Below are 19,245 nucleotides of genomic sequence, written 5' to 3' on the forward strand. Positions count from 1 at the left end.
GAATTGTACAATTCCAAGTCTCTACAATTTTAAGGAGTCTAATGGATTACCCCTCCTCATGAAAGTTAGGTTTAAATAGCTTTTTAAAAATTTTTTGAAGTACAGTATTTCAAACCATAATTGTCCATGTTTGAAGATAATGCTAAATTCTTTTTATCAAAGTAATATGCATTATAACATTACCTTTCACTGTACATCATTTAAAAAATCACGTGTATACTGGACTATGGTGGTGGTACATGGGTGGTTTGGTGATGGGAAACCCTAGGGGATTGCAACTGAGATGGAAAAATCCCAAAAATATGTAAAAATAAACTTAAATTTTTTTTTAAAAGTTGACAATTTTAGCTAATCATTTAAACATCTAAAATTTTCAGATTTGAAATAACATTCAGAAATACTCTGAAATTACATTTTACTTTTTTCCTAAGTTTTAAAAATAAATTTTTGAACATTACAAAAAAAAATTCATGTGTATAGACTTCATTAAGTTTACCACCAAAAGACCCATTCCTTCATTTACCATACAATTGATACTTTTTAAGAATTTTTACTACCTTCTGGTTCTGGAGAACTTCCCTTCTGGTAGCCACTAATTGGTCTTTTATAATCCAGACTCTTTGTTTTATTTAGTTCATCTTTCTATTTTTTTCTACATACTGTATGACTGAAATAATACAATTTTGTTTTTCTGCACAACTTCTTAAGGAAGATACCCTCTTGGTCCATCTATATTTCAGTGGTAGAAATTCACCTTTTTTTTAGTTGAGTAGTATCCCTGTGTGTGTGTGTTTGTGTGTGTGTATTTATCTGTTTGTCAATAGGCAATAAATGTGTGTGTGTGTATGCGCATGTGTGTGTATTTATCTGTTTGTTGATAGGCAGTAAATTCTCATGGTTTGTAATAGCGGATGATAATCTGTATATTGTTGATAAAAACAGATGAAAACAAATATGGGAGAAAAACTGATCTAAAGAAATAAGCTAATATAGCAACATTACAGGTAACAACACTTTATTTAGTGTCATATTATTGGATCAGTCTGGAATGGTGGAAGCATGGTTTTATATTAAGACCTGGTTTTAATCCTGACTGTGTCCACGCAAGGTTAAGCAATTTATCTAAGCTTTTTGAGGCGTGGCTTCACCTTCTGTAAAATGGGGATTGTCATACTGAGTCTTCTATAAAGACTAAGGCATACAGTTTTTACAATGGTTGATACATAATAGAATTATAGATCCCCATTATGACCTTGAAAATTTCCATGTCCTCCCATTTTAATTTGAGGGACACTTTGCTCTCACTTCTGTTGCTTAGCTCTCCACACTTCCTTTCTTAGCCTACTTGGACTGTGTAACCACACAGTCATCTCTGAGTGGTCCAGGGCTTATGGAGTATAGGAGGTATTGGACTGTGAGCTGTAGGGGCCTCACTGGGGTTGCCTCACTGTGATGGTTTCTGACTTAAGTCTGCTTTTTCTTAGAAGAGCCCTCCTATGCAGCTGTGGCAGAGGAAGGACAGCAGTATTTAAGAGTGCTTCAGATTAAAGATGCTGGGTAGCCAGAACTGCTGTCTATACTCAGAGGAACACTAGGAATCCAGTGAAGAGTAAATGCCTGGCTTCATTTTTTCCAGGTGCATAAATACTTAAAGCTATCTAGAAGTGAGCTACTGTTGTCTACCATAGTACCAGTTTTGCTCTCCTGCCTAGAAGCCCTGAGATCCTGTGGTCATCTGTGCCAGGGAAAGCGCCTAACAGGGCCACCCATTATTTAACATCACTCTGCACACCTGACTTTCAAATACGTTTTCAGACTATATCACATGTGTCCGGTACTGCTTACATATATTAAAATGAGGCCAGTGTTTTATTTATCAAAATTTTTAATACATTGAATTCTTAGAAAGACAATAAAGCATGTTAACATTAACTTTATTAATGTATAACCATGACCACATAAAAACACCATACATCAAGCACAAATGAGTGGTAGCACTATTAAAATTTCAGTATCCCAAACTCATTAGCTACTAAATATTTTTATGTCATCTACTGTATTTCAAAATAAAAAAACTTAAAGTGAAATCTTCTCTTCAGATTCTGACTCTATCATAACAAATACCACATCACTAAATTAGTATTTGAAAGAGGCTAATATGAGGTTTAACTTTTTAACACTAGACAGGCATTTCAAGTGAGGAATTACTTTACACATGATTTGTAGACCACAGGGACAAGTGTATTAAGATTACAGCTGACTATATCAATGGATACAATGGGCAATTAAGTAGAATGAAAAAATAAAAAGGAATTTGTATGTAAATTGGATAGTTTAATATATATATTTTTTATTTTTAGCTACCTCTTCTACAAAATGTCTAACAATATTTGTTATCAGGTGTATTACCTAATACCTAGGATCAAAAACAAAGTAGAAGTATTTGAGAGGACAAAGATTTACACATGTAAAACCCTTTCGATTAAACTTTATTTGCAGAATTTTCAGAAATTAGAAAACAACTTTAACTTATTTTTCTAAATCCGAGTTTCCTTTCCTGGCCAGTAGTGGGGTTGTAGCAAATGTTCACTTCGAGCATAGTTTTCCTTCTCGATTCTTGTAGATATCACTGTTCTTTCTTTCTTGGTTCTGAAGCTTTGATGTTTTGAAACACACTTTTTCTTTAAAGTGAGAAGTACCATAATACTTAGGAAAATGGACACTGTGCCGAGTATCATAGTTAGTCCTAGATATATGTGTCTAGAAGAATTAAGAGTCTAGGTCACAAATATTGCAACTTTCTGACTTTACATAAGACCCTCAAGGAAAGTAATATCATTGAATTAATATTAACATCATTGAATTCATTTATTTAATAAAGTCATAATGAGGATGGTTTTTGTTAGGAATACCTATTCAGTGGCTACAAAATGCCTCTTTATGAATATATGACAGATTATTGAAGGCATATGATGATATAAAACAAGTTTTTAGTAGTACCATCAGTTTCAGTAATTATGAACTATATGATCATTCATCGTTTATAAATATTCCCTTAGACTAGGTGAACATTTCCTATTTGTCCTGAACAGTCCCAGCTTGTGCTGGTTTGTCCCAGTGTAATTTTGAAATTTTTGAAAATGAATTTACTTAAAATGATGGTTAGAGTTTTCTAACAGGGTAATAAAACTGTATATTCAAATATATATTTACACATCATCTCATTCATTTTTTAAGGGCTAAAAGAAGTAATTTTCCCCCTTATATTGTGGTTAATATCTGAACAGTATTTGATTTCCCCCTCAGGTGGAGTCCCAGTTTTCCCACCACCATCACTATAGGTCCGTGTGCTCTTCTCTCCCTTTTTGACTCATCCCCTTCCCCTGCCTCAGATCAATAGTCAGCTTGCAAGTTCCTAACCCTTTCTTTGGTTTTCCTATATTCTGTGTATAAGTGAAACCATCTGATATTTGTCTTTTTCCTCTGACTTATGGAAGGGATTATGCTAAGTGAATTATCCCAGTGTGATTCTAATTAATACTGCTCCCTAATTAATTCTGCTCCCTTCACTCTCAGAAGGTTCAGGTTGGAATAAGTATGATTATCTTACCCTTAAACCTTTCCCAATGTAATCTCTTTGGAAAAAATTCAAAAAACAGTGAAGGGGGTATCATAATTTCAGTAGAGAAGAATGACTTATGAATAAATCAGAGATTTAAATACCTTTCTCCAATAAGAACACTTTAGTTGGGCATGATGTCATAAAACAGGTATGGAAGACAGCTTCAGGGATTTGTGGTCACCATGTACTAAATACTCTGAATTACATTGTCTTTGCTTTAGAATGGATACAGCCCTAGCAAGTGTGAGCAGAATGCAAATTCTATTCACAGATCAAGTCCCTTTCAAATACCAAAATAAACTTTCCGCATAACTTCAAAGCCTATTAAACAAACTTATTTGAGATGGTTTAATTCATGTCCAACTTCCAACTTAAACAGTTCCGCACCAAGGTTATTTCTCTAGAAAATGCTCAGATTGTGAGACTTTAAGATCCTTCCTGCTTTTAAAGCTATTGAATCTTTTCTTTAGGCAGTAAGAGGACTAAATGTTTGATGAATTGAACTGAATGATACCATAGTGAAAAAGCCATGCCCTCAGCTCCCATACACACTCACACAAACAGAGAAAACCTTTTACTTTTATGCAGTTCAAGTGCTGGAATTATTGAACATCAGTTTGGCAATAAAAACCAGACAGATTTCGAGCCAAATCCAACTCTTGCCCAGGGGATTATTTCTGACGTAAATAGGACAGTTTGGCTCAGTTTGAAAAAGAATAGAATTAAACACAAAATGTGACCTAAATTTAAATGCTTCAAAGTTGCAGAGAATTATTCTTGTGTGCATAAACTTTTGGAATTTTACTTTACCCTTTTTTTAAAAAAAATATTTTAAATGGGAGTCAAGATTAGAAATAGAGGGAAATGAGCCAAGTAATCATACAGCAATATAATTATTCTACAAAACAACACCTTTCTTGATTAAACTTTATAAGAAGTTTAACTACATGAGTACTCATTAATGCCCAATGAATAGTGCAAACCTGGGATTTTGCAGAAGTGAGATGCTGGAATAATTTTGATACGGTACCTAAAAGTGTTTGAGTCATAGAGTCGGCAGGATCCTCTACTTCCACATCTTTTAAATCCCCATTTGAGGCATGAAGTGTCAATTAGAACTCCAAAATATACGGGTGCTGGAATTCCTGCTGTGAAAAAAACAAAATAATTGCTATTAAAAGTTATATTCTGGCCCTCCCTGGTGGCGCAGCGGGTTAAAGCACAGCACTGAGAAGCTAAAGCCACTTCCGCATGGTGAGGCCCACCTCTCCTGACTTGCCCGCTGCTCCCCTCAGCAGTGTACTTCGTTGATCTGCTTGTTCTGCTCCCCTCTCTGTCTCTGGTGAATCCTCTCACCCTCCACATTTCTGGCCTGTACCCCAGTTCCATATGAATAAATAAATAAATCTTTTAAAAAATTATATTCACATCTTTTGGCTATTGTATAATGAATATACAAAATTATTTATTTTTATCCAGTAATTACTACTTTGGCAATCCCAAGGGTATCTTTAGGAGAACAGAATATGTCTCTAATGTAAGGAATATTTTGAGCTGAGTATTTTGAGAAACAGAAAGCATAAGAGAACTCTGAAGACAGTGTAAATTTGCCTGTCACAAGGCAAATTTACATTTATAAAGGAACTCTTTAATTCTGCACTGGAAAGAAAGGGATGACTCTTAATCATAGAGGCTTTGGAGAAGGCTTCTACTTAAATCTGCATAGCAACTCTTCATATTTTCTATACTTTTCTTGGTCAGCTTCCATAACTTGCGGTCCTCTAGACAGAAGCCCTAAAATGTTTTCCCTCTGTATTAACACAGAAACGTATATGAAACCAAATTCTAATAAACCTATTGAGTCACACACCACTATTTCTACTGTGTGTATGTGAAACTCATGGGGTTCAGAATATATTAGTACCATATTGAGTACCAGTTGGTGGTACTCTGTTATCGCAGCCAGAGCTAACTGATACTCTGAGTAACATTATAGGGAGATAATTTCCCCATTTGTCTTTTATAGCTGCCTAGTATTCCATTGTGTGAGTTTACTCTAGCTTGTTCATCCAATTCCATGTGAATTGGCAAATACTCTGTTTGCAGTCATTTGCTATTATACATAATCTCACAATAATTAAATATCAGTAAAATTAGATCTATTTCATGTTTTGGTTAGCAAATTCTGACGTCAGTTACTAAAAGTGGGATTGTTTGGTTAAAAGATAAATCTGTGTATTTTTTAAAAAATTTTCTTTAGATTTATTTATTTATGCAGACAGAACTGGGGTACAGGCCAGAGGTGCGGGGGTGGTGAGAGGCTTCACCCAAGACAGAAAGGGAAGCAGAACAGACAGATCAATGAAGTACACTGCTGAGGGAAGCAGCGGGCAGGTCAGGAGAGGTCTGCTATGCCATGCGGATCACCTCTGGGGCAGGCAGGGATCGAACTCATGTTGAATTGGCTTTAGCTTCTTAGTGCTGTGCTTTAACCCACTGCGCCACCAGGGAGGGCCAAATCTGTGTATCATTATGCTACAATAATCCTCCTTAGATATGAGACCATTTTCTTAAGAATTATGTATAAATGTATCTATTTCTTCATACATTGGCAACAGCATTTGTTGATCTGTCAGTCTGATAAGTAACAAGTGCTATCTTAGTGTGGTTTGATTTGTACTTATTTTTAAAATAAATTTCCATTCAAGTAACTTAGTTTATATTATTACATAATAAGTCTTAACTGTGAACATCATAATCTAGCATCTGTGTATACTATATTATGATAATCACCAGATGTCCAGTTTCCATCCATCACTATACAGTTGACACCCTGTATCTCTTTACCTTCCCCTTTCCATTCTGGCAACTATCAATCTCTTCTTGGTGAGAGGTTTTGTTTTGCTTGTTTCCTTATAGTCCACATAAATGATAATACATGGCTTGTCATTTTCTACTTGGCTTTTCACTTAGCATAGTTTCCTCAAGGTCTATCATATTATCATAAATGGCAAGATTTTCTTTTTCTTTGTAATTGAGTAGTATTTTGTTGTATAATATACACATCTTTATCCATTAATCTGTCAGAACTTTGTTTCCTTACCTTGTTCTAAAAACTGCTACTAAGAGCAACAGAGTGTATATATTTTGATGCATTGTTTATATGTTCTTTGAATAAAAATCCAGAAGTGGAATGAATCCATACAGTATTTCTAGCCTTAAATTTAGAGGACTCTCCATATTATTGTCCATAGTGGCTATGCCAAATTTATATTCGTACCCAACGATACACAAGGATCCTTTCCCTCCCCTCCCCACTTCATTAACATAATTTGTTTCTTTTTTTCTTAACAACCTTTCTCACAGGTGTGACACGATATCTCATTGTGGATTTAATTTGCACTTCTGTAATCATAATGAAGAGGAACATCTTTCCTGTGTCTGTGGACCATCTGTATGTCTTTTCAGTGAATATTTATTCAGATCCACTGCCAATTTTTAATTGTTATTTAGTTGTATGAATTCTTTGTATATTTCTGTTATTACCTTTTTTTTTTAGACATATGATTTGCAAATAATCTTCTCCCCATTCATTAGGGTGCCTTTTCATTTTGACAAGTTTCCTCCATTGTACAGAAACAGTTTAGTTTTATCTCATTTAATTATTTTTTGCTTTTTTCCCTTTTACTATTAGAGTCAAGTCCCTGAAGACATCTCTAAGACTAACACCAAGGAGCTTATCATCCCTATTTTCTTCTATATGCTTTATGGTTTCAGATCTTACATCCAAGTCTTTTTATTACCATTTTGTGTGTAATGCAAGATGGTCTTGTTTAATTCTTTTGCATGTAGCTGTCTGGTTTTCCTATCACCATTTTTTGAAGATATTTTTCTTGCTCCATTACATACTCATAGCTCCATTGTCATTTGTAAGGTATTACTTTTGGGCTCCCAGTCTTCTCCATCTCAGTTCCATGAAGTTTTGATTATGATAGTTTTATAATGTAGTTCAAAGTCAAAAAGCAGGATACCTCCATTGTCTTTTTTTCTACAGGTTGCTTTGACTATTCATGGTTTCTTGTGGCTCCATAAAAAATTTTTAGAATTCTTTTTTTGTTACATTCTTGTGAAGAATGCCAGTTGTATTTTGATAGGGTTTGATTGAATCTGTAGATTGCTTTAGATGAGAAGACCATTTTAACATTATATTGCAGTTCATTAGCATGGAATTTTTTCTCCCATTTCTTTGTGTTGTCTTTGACTTGTTTCAACAAGGCTTTATAGTATACAGGTCTTTTATCTCCTTGGTCAAATTTATTCCTAGGCATTTAATTATTGTTTAAATAATTGATTTAAAAAACTACATAACTGTCAAGTGTAAAACCGCACAATATCCCACACAATGTATATCCCACATAATACCCTGGTACTATTCACCACTGTCAAACTGACCACCTCTGTCCAGTCTTCCAACTGCACTTTTCCCTTTTCCCTCTGGTTACCACCATCTTATTGTCAGACTGAGGGTTTGTTTTCCTTTGCTTGTCTACTTTTTCTTTATATTCCATATATAAGTGAAACCATTTGGTTATTGACTTTCTCTTTTTGACTCATTTCATTTAGCATAATCATCTCAAGTACCCACCATGTCACATAAGGCAAGATTTCATCTTTTCTAAATTGCTGAATATTATTCCTGTGAGTGTATATACCACACCTCTATGCAGTTATCCATGGATTGACATTTCGATTGTTTCTATGTTATGGCTATTATTAATTGTGCTACAATGACCATAGGGTTACAATATCTTTCTATTGTTTTTATACTCTTTAGATAATTATCTAGAAGTGGAATTGCTGCATCATATGGCAGTGCTATTCTTAAATTTTTGAAAAGTCCCCATACTATTCTTTATAGGGACTGCATCGTTTTACATTCTTTACACCCTGCTATTGCTTCTTTTTGATACAAGCTATCTTATAGATGAGTGGTGGTATCTTATGGGATTGATTTGCATTTTCCTTATAAGTGATGATAAGCATTTTTTTTTTCTTGTGCCTATTTGTTTTCTTGGAGAAGTGTCTATTCAGACTGTTGGCCTTTTTTTTTTTTAAATTATTTTTGTTGCTGTTCAGTTGTATGAGTTATTTATATATGTTGCATATTAACCCAATGTGAGAGATATGTGCATGTATTTACCCCCAATCAATATGTTGCCTTTTTTAAAAAATGGTGGTTTCTTTCACTGTATAAAAACTTTTTAGTCTGATATAACCACATATATACTATTTTTTTTTATGTTGATGACCTAACTGATGGCAATCAATAAGGGTACTTTGTTGGTTCCTAAGTACCTTTAAGATTTTTTTTTTTATTTTACAACAGTTTATTTTTACATCGTTTTGTACATTTTTTTTTCCATCTCAATTGTAATCTCCACATTTTACCTTTAAGGATTTTAATCACTGATTTGACAACTTTAATGCATCTTGGTAAAGCTCCTTTTGCCTTAAATTATTAGTTGTTTCATTAACTTTGTGAAGTTGTATTTTGAAATTTCTGCTAATTAGCAGGTGAATACAAGCCTGATTAACATGCCCTCCCCAGATTTGGGCATTTTTTTGGTATTATTTTTTTCAATTACTTCTCTGCTCTCTTCTCCCCTTTCTTTTTCTTCTGTGATAGCCATTATCCTAATGTTAGGTTTTCTAATGAATCTGAATAGTTTCTGAAGAGTTTCTTCATTAAAAATTTAGTTTTCACTTATGCTTGAACTAACTATATCTCTCTACTGTATAACCTCCTGCATTCTTCATCTCAATTGTTGAGTTTTTCAGGTCCAGAATTTGTTTCATTCAGTCTCTTTAGTAAAGTGCTTTACTGTTCATTAATTTTATTCCTGAGTTCACTGAATTGCCTTTCTGAGTTTTTTCTTCTTCTTTTTAAATAGCTTCTTGAATTTCTTCATGACATTATTTTGAATTCTCTGTTAGTTACACCACAGGTTTGTGGAGAATTGTCATTTTCTTTATATAGTATCATCTTATCATGATTATTCATGGTTCTTAATGAATTACTCCTCTGGCACATTTGAAGTAGCCATTATCTTTCTTATTTCTTATAGCTTTGTTTGCTTTAATTTTAATTCAGGAACTTGACAATTAAAGATCTTTCTGCTGTTTTCCAGCAGGTGATACAAGTTTTTGGTTTCTTGTATCTGAGTTGCCTCTGGCTATAATTGATTGCCTGCATGTCCTACTTCTACTGACTCTGTAGGAGTAGGAAGTATTACATCACTACTCTGCCTCTAAAGTTGATGGTACCTTGCTGCTGGTGTCACCACTGCAAGCATCACTTCTGGGGTATTTGGGACAGTCCCCAGTAGTGCCCTGCCTCATTGGTTAGGCCATGGAAAGGGAAGGGGAATGATGAGGCATGACAGCCTCATAGTCACCATCCTGGCAAGCAAGTGAATGCAAGCCTGGTTAACATGCAGTATGTTGCCCCTTTTTGAGGTGGTAGGCTTGAGTCATGGATTCTGCTATGGCTGAGCACACTGCTGCCCTCCCAGCAGAGAGGCACAGTCTGTTACCTTTACACACAGACTTGTGAATCTCTCTGGCATCTGATGTGATGAGTGGTGGAACCTCTGGTGAATTATGGATATCTTCTTGTAGGTAGAAGGAAAGCCACAAGGGGTGTCTCATGTTGTCACAGTACAAATAGCATTCTTGTACTTGTTACAAGAAAGTTTGATTATGTTGTCATATATTAGAGGCATTTGCATTTTTCCATATGAGATTGCTGTTCATTTCTTTAATCCATTTATCTATTTTGTTTTTGATCTTTTTGTTTACAATAGGGATAGTTACCACTTGCCTGATACATAAATTGAAAAAAATGTCTCCAGTTTATCATTTGCTCTCTGACATTGCATATATTTATGTCACTTTAAGTATATTTTTTATCTTTATGAAGTCAATTTTAGAAATCATTTCTTGAAACTTTCTTCATATTGTAGGTTTTATCTATATTCCCCAAGTGATATAAAAACCAGTTCCAGCTGGTGTCATACTTCAGTTTCAGCAATCTGACATTTTTTTATATTGTGGAATTAGAGCCAGTCACTATGGCATAAATTTCCATACTTGTTTTCTCCCATTTATCAGGATAATATTATCTCCTCTCATATACCCATTTTATATTAAGATCCATGTAAACCAAATTTGTTTTCATAGTTTAAAACTCTGAGTTTTTCTTCCAGGTAATTCTTTCTGTCAAATTACAGAGGAGCATTTATGATTATCTTATTTTTTTCATTATAATATAAACTTTTAAAGGAGACCTTATCTTACTCATTCACTCTATTCTTTATGGATTTTAATTAATGCATATGGAAAAATCTGGTGGCTAAAAACAAGCAACCCCAAATGCTTTTAAGAAATCACCAACTCTAATTTGTATGAGTGCTCTTATCTTTCTACTAAGTGACTTGCAAGCATTGAGATATGCTCAAAAGAACTTATACTTCAATTAACTGAAAAATTATTCATATTTCAGTTTTTGCTTTCCTCTCAGTGGATTCTCTCTTAACAAAATGTTAATTTGCTTTTGTTTTTGAAAATGGGCCAATGCTGGATGTGACAAGATGTTAACCAAAAAATGTCATTATGCTCACAATAGCATTATCGGTATATTGTGGCCAGAGCACTGTTCCCAGTAAATATTTCTGGATAAATGAATGAAGATATCATGGAATGGCATATGGGAGGGTCAAAATGAAGGAAGAAAAAATTTAAAAATCATTACCTACATCATTTAGCTATACATAATTCTGTAAAAATGTTTAATGACCTATTCAAAATACATTTGTGATGACTACCACAAATAAAACATTGAATATGCTTACCAAGAACTCTTACTGCTAGCGTGTAGATACCCAAGGCAAAAGACTTAAGTTGGGGCTTAATGCACCTAGAACATAACAAAAGCTTTTTAAAGTAAACAGTTAGTGATATATACTTCAAACACATTAAGTGATATCAGAATTCAAGTAGCATTTATGTAGAAACCATGAGTGTCCTAACAGAGAAGGCAAATAAATAAAAGCTATGTTCTTTTGCATGCAGTGCATCAAGGAATTTACAGTTAATATTTCTGGAAGGCAAATCACCCCCTTGTGACATAATTCAAATGGTATTTTGTAGACTCACAGTGGGGGTGGGAAGAGACATATAGATTTCAGACTTCTAAGGTAATGTGAGGATTTGAAACAAAAATAATTCCTTAGTAACTTAGAACTAGTTTTTGTGGCTTTTGGTGTAAAAACACAGGGCTATCTTGATCAGAGTTGATATAATTGCAGTCACTGCAGCATACTAAATATTCTGCTAAATAGTGGGCACCTGACTTCACCAGCCAATTGCAAATTTAATCTTTTAAACTTAATTTTTATTTAATATTTTAATTAAGAATTTTTAAAAGATTTTATTTTTATTTATGCATTAAGACCTGGGGGGCAGGCCAGAGATGCAGGAGTGGTGAGAATTTTCACCAGAGGAAGAGTGGAAAGCAGGAAGATCAATGAAGTACACTCCTGAGGGGAGCAGTGGGCAGGTTAGGAGAGGTCTGCCATGCCATGTGGGTCACCTCCCTGATGAGGGATCAAACTCATACTGAAGAGGCTGTGGCGAGCTTCATAGTGCTGCTTGTAACCCATTGCACCACCAGGAAAGGCTCAATTTAAAATTTTTAATATTTTAAAACTCATAATTTTGATTAGTTGTATAATTTATTATAATTAAATTAGGAAGATTTTATCACTAAGAATTCTGGTTCCAAGACTAAAATTTAAAACTGTTTTATAGTGATATAGGATGTGAGTAAAAATGTTAAAGCATAAATTATATTATAGTAGAAGAAAATACTATGGGAAGTTGGATGAAGAAATAAGCACAAATCAAAGAAAGATCTTTTTAAATAATTTCATAATTTGTGATGTTCGTTATCTCTGTTCCTTAGATTTCACTAATTTCATTATATGTTTAAAAGTGAACATAATAAACTGGAAACCAGTGCTTAGTAGTCTTTAAACATAAATTTTCTAGATGTCAACTTAAAATATGCAAAGGAGTACCTAGGTAACTCTAATTAATGCAAGAGTATATAGAAAAAAATAAGAACCTTTATGTCAAAGTAACTAGTGTTTTAGAAATTGTTTCATATTTCAGTGAAACTATGCTTGATCTAAAGTACTTTTTGTTATACTAGTTAGTATCACTAGCATTAGAAAAAGCATACTATATATATATTAATTGCTGTAGTATTGCTCTCTAAACCAATGGTTTGCCAACAATTTTAACTAAGAAAACTTCTGTTCAATTACATTTTTGTATTAAAACGCCTAATGTGAATGATGCTAAAGTAAAATAAGGATGTGGGACACATTTTCTGAGAGAGCTCGAAGGAGTCAACAGAATTTGAAATCACTGCTCTCAATGATTATTAAAATTGGGATGGGGGGAATCATTATTCACCTCAGAAGCAGTATGTATCCAGGTATGCCACCTAGGGATAAAGTATAGGACGTGATGACTGAAATTATAAGGAAATACAGAAACATTTTTGAACATCCATTATCTTTCCGACATCTGCCCACCATGCCTGAGGAATTTCCTGATTTAGATGCTGTAATTCCCACACAGGTGCAATTATAAAACATCTGTAACACAATAGGGAAAAGTTGTTATTAAGGTAACATTTAAATAAAGTTATTTATTTTAAAAGACTAGAGTACTGCACTATAAAAACAGTAGGGAGCAGACTCTTATTTTTTTGTGGTAGGGTACATGAAGCAACATGAAATCTATTGGACATAGAACATTTCATTATTCAAATAACAAATGGTTGATGCACAAACTACTGATCCTGCAAAACAATTTCCCAAAAAAAAATCCCACCCAAATCCAACTATACCCCATTTCCTTCTCTACCACTTCAAATTCTAAGCCACTATTTTTTCTTGCCTTGCTTATTGCTTTGTCTCTCCATGCTCACTTTTTTCCTACTCTTTAACAGCCTTCTGTTTTCCACAGCAACCAAAGTGAACCTTTAAAGGGCTGCCCAGCTGCATAGGTTGGTTTCTCAGCCTACCAATGGCTTCTTGTTATACAGAAAACCCAATTCCCTACAGTGGTTTACATAACTCTTCATGATCTGCCTCCTGGATCCTGTTCTGATCTCACCACTCGATGATCTTTACCCACAAACATACTTCCCCATTATGCCCTGGCCCACCCTCCAACATGCTGGGTTTTCCTATGTCATTTCCTATGATGTCATTTTCTCTTCTGGGCAACTTTCCTAGAGAACTACACAACAGGTCTTTGTTTAAGTAGTTCACTAAGGAGAACTTCCATAATCACCAACTCAGAATAATATACTACCTCTCTCCAGCCATTTGTTCCTATTTTTCTTCACAGAATTTATCACTAGGTATGAGAATATCATATTTATTTTTGAACTTTATGTCACCACTAGAATGTAACCTCTGCTATAAACTGTCAGCTTCACCATCATTGCACATCTAGGGCCTAAATAGGACCTCATTTTAGATATTCAATAAACGTTTGTTAAATAGATAGGTTTCTTGAGGACATGAGAGAATTTATAGTGGCTGCTACAGAGGCAGTTTTACAATTTCACATTGGTTTTTTTCTGTACATTTCTTGTATGTACTTATCTATATACGTATCGTATAGAAGACTTCTGAATCTTGAAGCTCCTTCTCACTAGACATGTTATTTTTAGCCAAGTCTCTTGTACCTCTGTTTCCACAAGAGAAGATAAGTAAAATAATAATCAACTATTTGACACCATAATATTTAAATGCAATTTTGTTTCCAGAGCAATAGCTGTATTCCTTGGCATGCAGTATCTTCAATAAATAGTAGTTTTATATAGGAAAAACCCTCATTGAATTGGGCAAAAGACTGGTGACCAAAAAAAAAAAAAAAAAGGGGGGGGGAAGGAAAGGCAAAAACCCAGATTTCAGATGGGTAGTATTTGCTTAAGACTAGTTATTTTCTGCTCTGAATAAAATATCAAGATAATAGAAAGAAAATAAACTCATATTACTGTGTCTGAGTAGTAGTTGTTTAGACATTCTTTTTAGTTGCTAAGCATATGTGAATTTACATGTGATTTAATTTTCAGCCCTGTCACTGTGAAATACAGGCAGATTTCATCATTCTTAAGTTGAAGCTGTCTGATCACTGCATAGAAAGAAGAGTCTCTGTTTGTTTGCTATGGGAAAATGAAGGTGTGATTAGAGTTTAAGTCTGTTAATACCCCTCTCAGTTGGCTTCCTAGTGACATTTCCACCCTCATGTCAGTCTTCCATCCTACAGAAACTCTATTCCACCCACCTACTTTTTTTCATTGTTACGCAGATTGCTTTGATTTCTCAGTATAGCTGTCCTGGAACCATTAACCTTCCCACACTCAGATACCTGACCTCTTAGTCTAAACTTCCTAATACTGTCCTCTTTCATTCTGTGCCTAAATCTCACTGTGATTCTTTGAGCAACTTTAGTTCCACCAGCAATGGTTCTATTTCCTTTTTCCACATAAAAGGGCAGAGGAAGAATAGGGGTTTCGACCAGTGTGGTCTACTTTGGGTTGGTCCCTGAGCCCCCAAACATTGTGTAGTTAGGTACCATGGCAGGCCTTGGATATAGACTTTAGAGAAGATTGCTTACAGTAGTTTTTCCACTCCTAGTGGAGCTTTGACAACCAGCAAGACATGCCGATGCATATGTGATTCCATTCTCACCACACATGGGTTCCCATTTTGTCTCTGAACATTTGCATCTTGAGTTGCAATCTGAAAAGAGAGCTCGTTCATGATAAGAGACAGGTTTGGTTCTGAAAAGAGATGTAACAGTATAAAATATTACCTTTTAGCAGGCATCACCCTAAGAAATGTCCAGTTCTTAGCTTATGACCTTTGCTAACATTTGCCATCTTGAGGACCTACTATAGCACAGATACGTAAAAATGCTAACTAGGTAGGAAAAACAAACTTTTAGAGTAATTAATGACATTACTTAAATGTACTACAGGCAATGTTAGTGTGCCTGTATAAATTTCTTTCAGAATTGTTATCTGAGCATTAATAGAATGGGCACTGCTGATGGTGTATTTTCAAATTCTCTATCCCATATGTCCTCTGTATGCATATAGTTCTTCATATCCTATGTCAACTTTCCTTAGACCATTTCCTATTATCTCAGTGTTCTCCCCATTCATTAGTTTGTAAGAATGTTTGTTGGGACTTGTTAGGTGCTTGCTTTTGGAAGGAGGGAAAATAGTTTTAGATGGGAATGAGATGGTATTTGCCTTCAAGAAACTGTGTTTTTTTTAACAGTTAATTTACATTATTTTTATTGTTTTTTTCTCTTTCTCATCATCCTCTCATTTTCTCATCCTCCATCTCTCCTACAATTCCTCAGTTGTTTCTTCACCTGAATTGCCTAACTCTGCTCTTTCTTTTCTTGCACTATTCATACTCCTCTGTTCTCTAACAGATGGTATGTCTCTTCTATCACTTGCCATCTTTCAAAATTATTTTTCAAAATTATCATTCTATCACTTGCCATCTTTCAAAATTATTTTTTTTTCTCCAATTTTGAATTTATTTTACAAAGTGTATTTTTATGAAGGTATTTGAGGATTTTAAAACAAAAATCGTACTTTGTCATATATACTCAGTGAGGGCGGTACCTGTTTGTTTCCTCATTTCTGTCTTGCCAGCACCAAATCCATATCCTGGTTTGGATTAGACCAAAAAAGATTTCTAGTAAGTTAATTAAAAAAAAAAGCATCTAATTTTAGTTCCTGTCTTTAAGAGGAATTTCTTAGTTGATGTAGTATTCCCTCTAAAAAGGGAACTTGCTCTGAATATGGTCACCTCAAAAGTAAAAGACCTCTGAAATAGCCCTGAACAGCAGGAAAGGGTTCCCAACTAGATCTCCTGAGACATCCTGTAGGGATGAATCATCCTGTTTTCTACTGTAAGGTAGTCACTGTAAAAGGAGGCTGTTTGGGAGTGTTGAATCAGGCCAGTATGGCTACTTGGGGCTGAGAGCATAGAGGGTTGAGCTGAAAAAACAGTGGAGGTGAAACAGGCCAACTTCACTTTGGGAAACCTGGTACAGAGTAGGCAGATAACTTGTTCCGTGTCACATTGTGACAGTGACAAGACTAGATGTGAGCTCTGCCAGTCCTCTTGATTCTATATTCCTGTCTCACATAATTCTTGTTCTCAGCATTGAAGAAGCAAGGTTTCTTCTGTTGCCATTTTCGCAAGTGACTTCAGTGTTTCTGTTGAATGTCCCAAATCAAAATAGCCTTTGGAAAAAAACTCAGGATAATCCCTAGAGGATATATGTATTTTATAAAACCAATTATTTATATTACTGAAAGTAAGTTAAATTATTAATGAACACAGTATTGAAACAGAAATTACTTTCATTTTTTTATGAAGGAGGAGTTGATAGTAGAGTCATTGCTAAAATTTTAATGATGAGTTTTGTCAAATATGCCAGGTTGTTTATCCTCAGATAAGATTTTCTTTCAAAATAGTCACGCTGGGAAGGGTTAGATTTTCCCAGTGATACTGCCATTTCTTTTGGTTACTTCTAATAGTAAAATTACTCTTAAAGATGGAATCTTTCACATGGTTGATAATATTCTAAAAAATGGAAAGTAATTTCAAAAGAAGAGTTTTAGAATATTTTAAAGGGGATCGCTTTCAAGGGCTGGTTCTTACATGAGTGTATTTTTATCTGCTTAAAATTTAATCTTTCATTATCTACGTACATTTTTAATGTGAAATTCAAAAGTTTGCTGTTATCTATGTGTTTGTTTTTGGCTGAGAGACAACATAATGCTTAGAAAGAACTTTATAAACTTGGTGCCCTTTAAGGATAAACCTAGCTCATAAAGGTGCTCCACTGGTACCCGTGAGTTAATGAAAGTGTTTTTTCAATTGCAAAATACAACATTACCACTTAGAGAAGTAGTGCCACTTATATCCATTATGAGATGTAAGTAGATATAGCAGCTCTACATACTACTACGAGAAGCGCAGGGCTTCTACTCTCTGCAGAACATTCTGGTAACAATTGTTTTTACTCTGCTCTATCTGCTACCAAGGCACTCAGTTAAGGCTAGTATTGTATGGTAATTTCCAGAAGCAACAATACATGAATTTAGTGTTCACTAATTTTCCAGGACATTTTGGATGGCAAAAAAGTAAAAGTGATGTTCACTTAGCAGCAGGGCAGCCATGTTAATGAAAATGTGATAAAGACTGGAACATGGGTTCTGGGCTGATAAGCATGGAAGGAAGCATAGAAGAGAGCCCCATGTTGAAAGAAAAAGGAATACTATGTTTCATACAGTTATTTCTAAGAATAGCATATCCATGTTGTGCCAGGTAAGTGGTAATCACTTTTATGAATATTTTCTTGCTCAAGCCCTACAAAAATTTAAAAGTCAGTTATTTACATTTTAAAACAGGAAAATTGAGAATAAATTGATTAAATGACCCATACCACACCATTTTACTTAGAATGGACAGAGGTAAGATTCAAGGTCTGTATTTTTTCCACTGCTCAGGTGACTTTCCTAAAGTAAGGTGTGGGTTTAGCACTATAGAGAAATATAAACATCATTCAAATTCAAAAGAGATGACAAATTTTGGCAATAACAGCTTCCATATCAAAGTATTATGCTATTACACAATAAAAACAGTCAACTCTCTTCTTATAATTATACTTTAAAACAAAATTGTCTTACCTTGAAACTCATGAATTATTTATTTGGTAAAACAAGCCACATCTCCCCAGTTTATTCAAAGAGTGAACATACCCTTCATAGGAGACAGTTAGTCCTGCCACATCATAATTTTCACAGCCCAGTGCAAACAGGGACAGGAATAGGAGGTAACCAAAGACAGATGATCCCAAGTAGAGTTTTGCAGCTCCACACACACTGATTCGGAATTTTTTCATAACTATCGCCCCAGAGAATATGCCAAGTGCCACTGCAGGTATGTTGATGAGCCCTGAGGAACATGAAAAATGTATCATCTCTTTTGGAGATTCACAAAATTCCTAAGTGATCAAACAAAACCATATAATAGTCCCTAAAATATTACTAGGTCATGTAGCCATGTTAAGTTATAGAAATATGAAGTATCACTTACTGGATGTATCAAGATACTTTGATGTCTAGTCTAGGTTATAGCTCAGTGATAGCACATTTGACAGACTTGATAGAGTTCGGCCTGACATCATGCTTAGCACTGAATGGGTTAATGAATCAGTCTCTTTCTGGTCTACATTGGGATTAAAAGGTGCATTCAGGTGGCAGTTAGGTGGCCATTCATGTTTTCTAAGGTTATGCACTAGAGAGCAATAGGCACATGGACTACAGAACATGTGGGATACCAGCCCCTTATCCGCTTCCTTTGGTACCTTCCTGACAACCACACAGGAGAACAGCAATAGGCTACTTTTATATTTACCACTTGCTTACAGACCACCAGCCATTCAGC

At 34.7% G+C, this 19,245-nt stretch overlaps 1 protein-coding gene across 2 annotated transcripts in view; it reads right to left on the reverse strand.

The window, feature by feature from the left end:
- Positions 1-1,928: 1,928 nt before the first annotated feature.
- Positions 1,929-19,245, reverse strand: part of SLCO1C1 (solute carrier organic anion transporter family, member 1C1) — a 46,831-nt gene continuing 29,514 nt past the window's right edge. For both annotated transcript variants that reach the window (XM_004693229.2, XM_012732784.1), the window contains 6 exons: positions 18,558-18,753; positions 15,383-15,548; positions 13,160-13,344; positions 11,533-11,597; positions 4,653-4,770; positions 1,929-2,760 (listed from right to left, as the gene is read on the reverse strand). In XM_004693229.2, the coding sequence (XP_004693286.1) occupies positions 2,538-2,760; positions 4,653-4,770; positions 11,533-11,597; positions 13,160-13,344; positions 15,383-15,548; positions 18,558-18,753 (953 nt within the window). In that variant the 3' untranslated portion in view covers positions 1,929-2,537. The remainder of the gene's footprint in view (positions 2,761-4,652; positions 4,771-11,532; positions 11,598-13,159; positions 13,345-15,382; positions 15,549-18,557; positions 18,754-19,245) is intronic.

This window comes from Condylura cristata, unplaced genomic scaffold (assembly GCF_000260355.1).
Source record: "Condylura cristata isolate star-nosed mole 26May11 unplaced genomic scaffold, ConCri1.0 scaffold00036, whole genome shotgun sequence".
In the NCBI taxonomy this organism is placed as follows: Eukaryota; Metazoa; Chordata; class Mammalia; order Eulipotyphla; family Talpidae; genus Condylura; species Condylura cristata.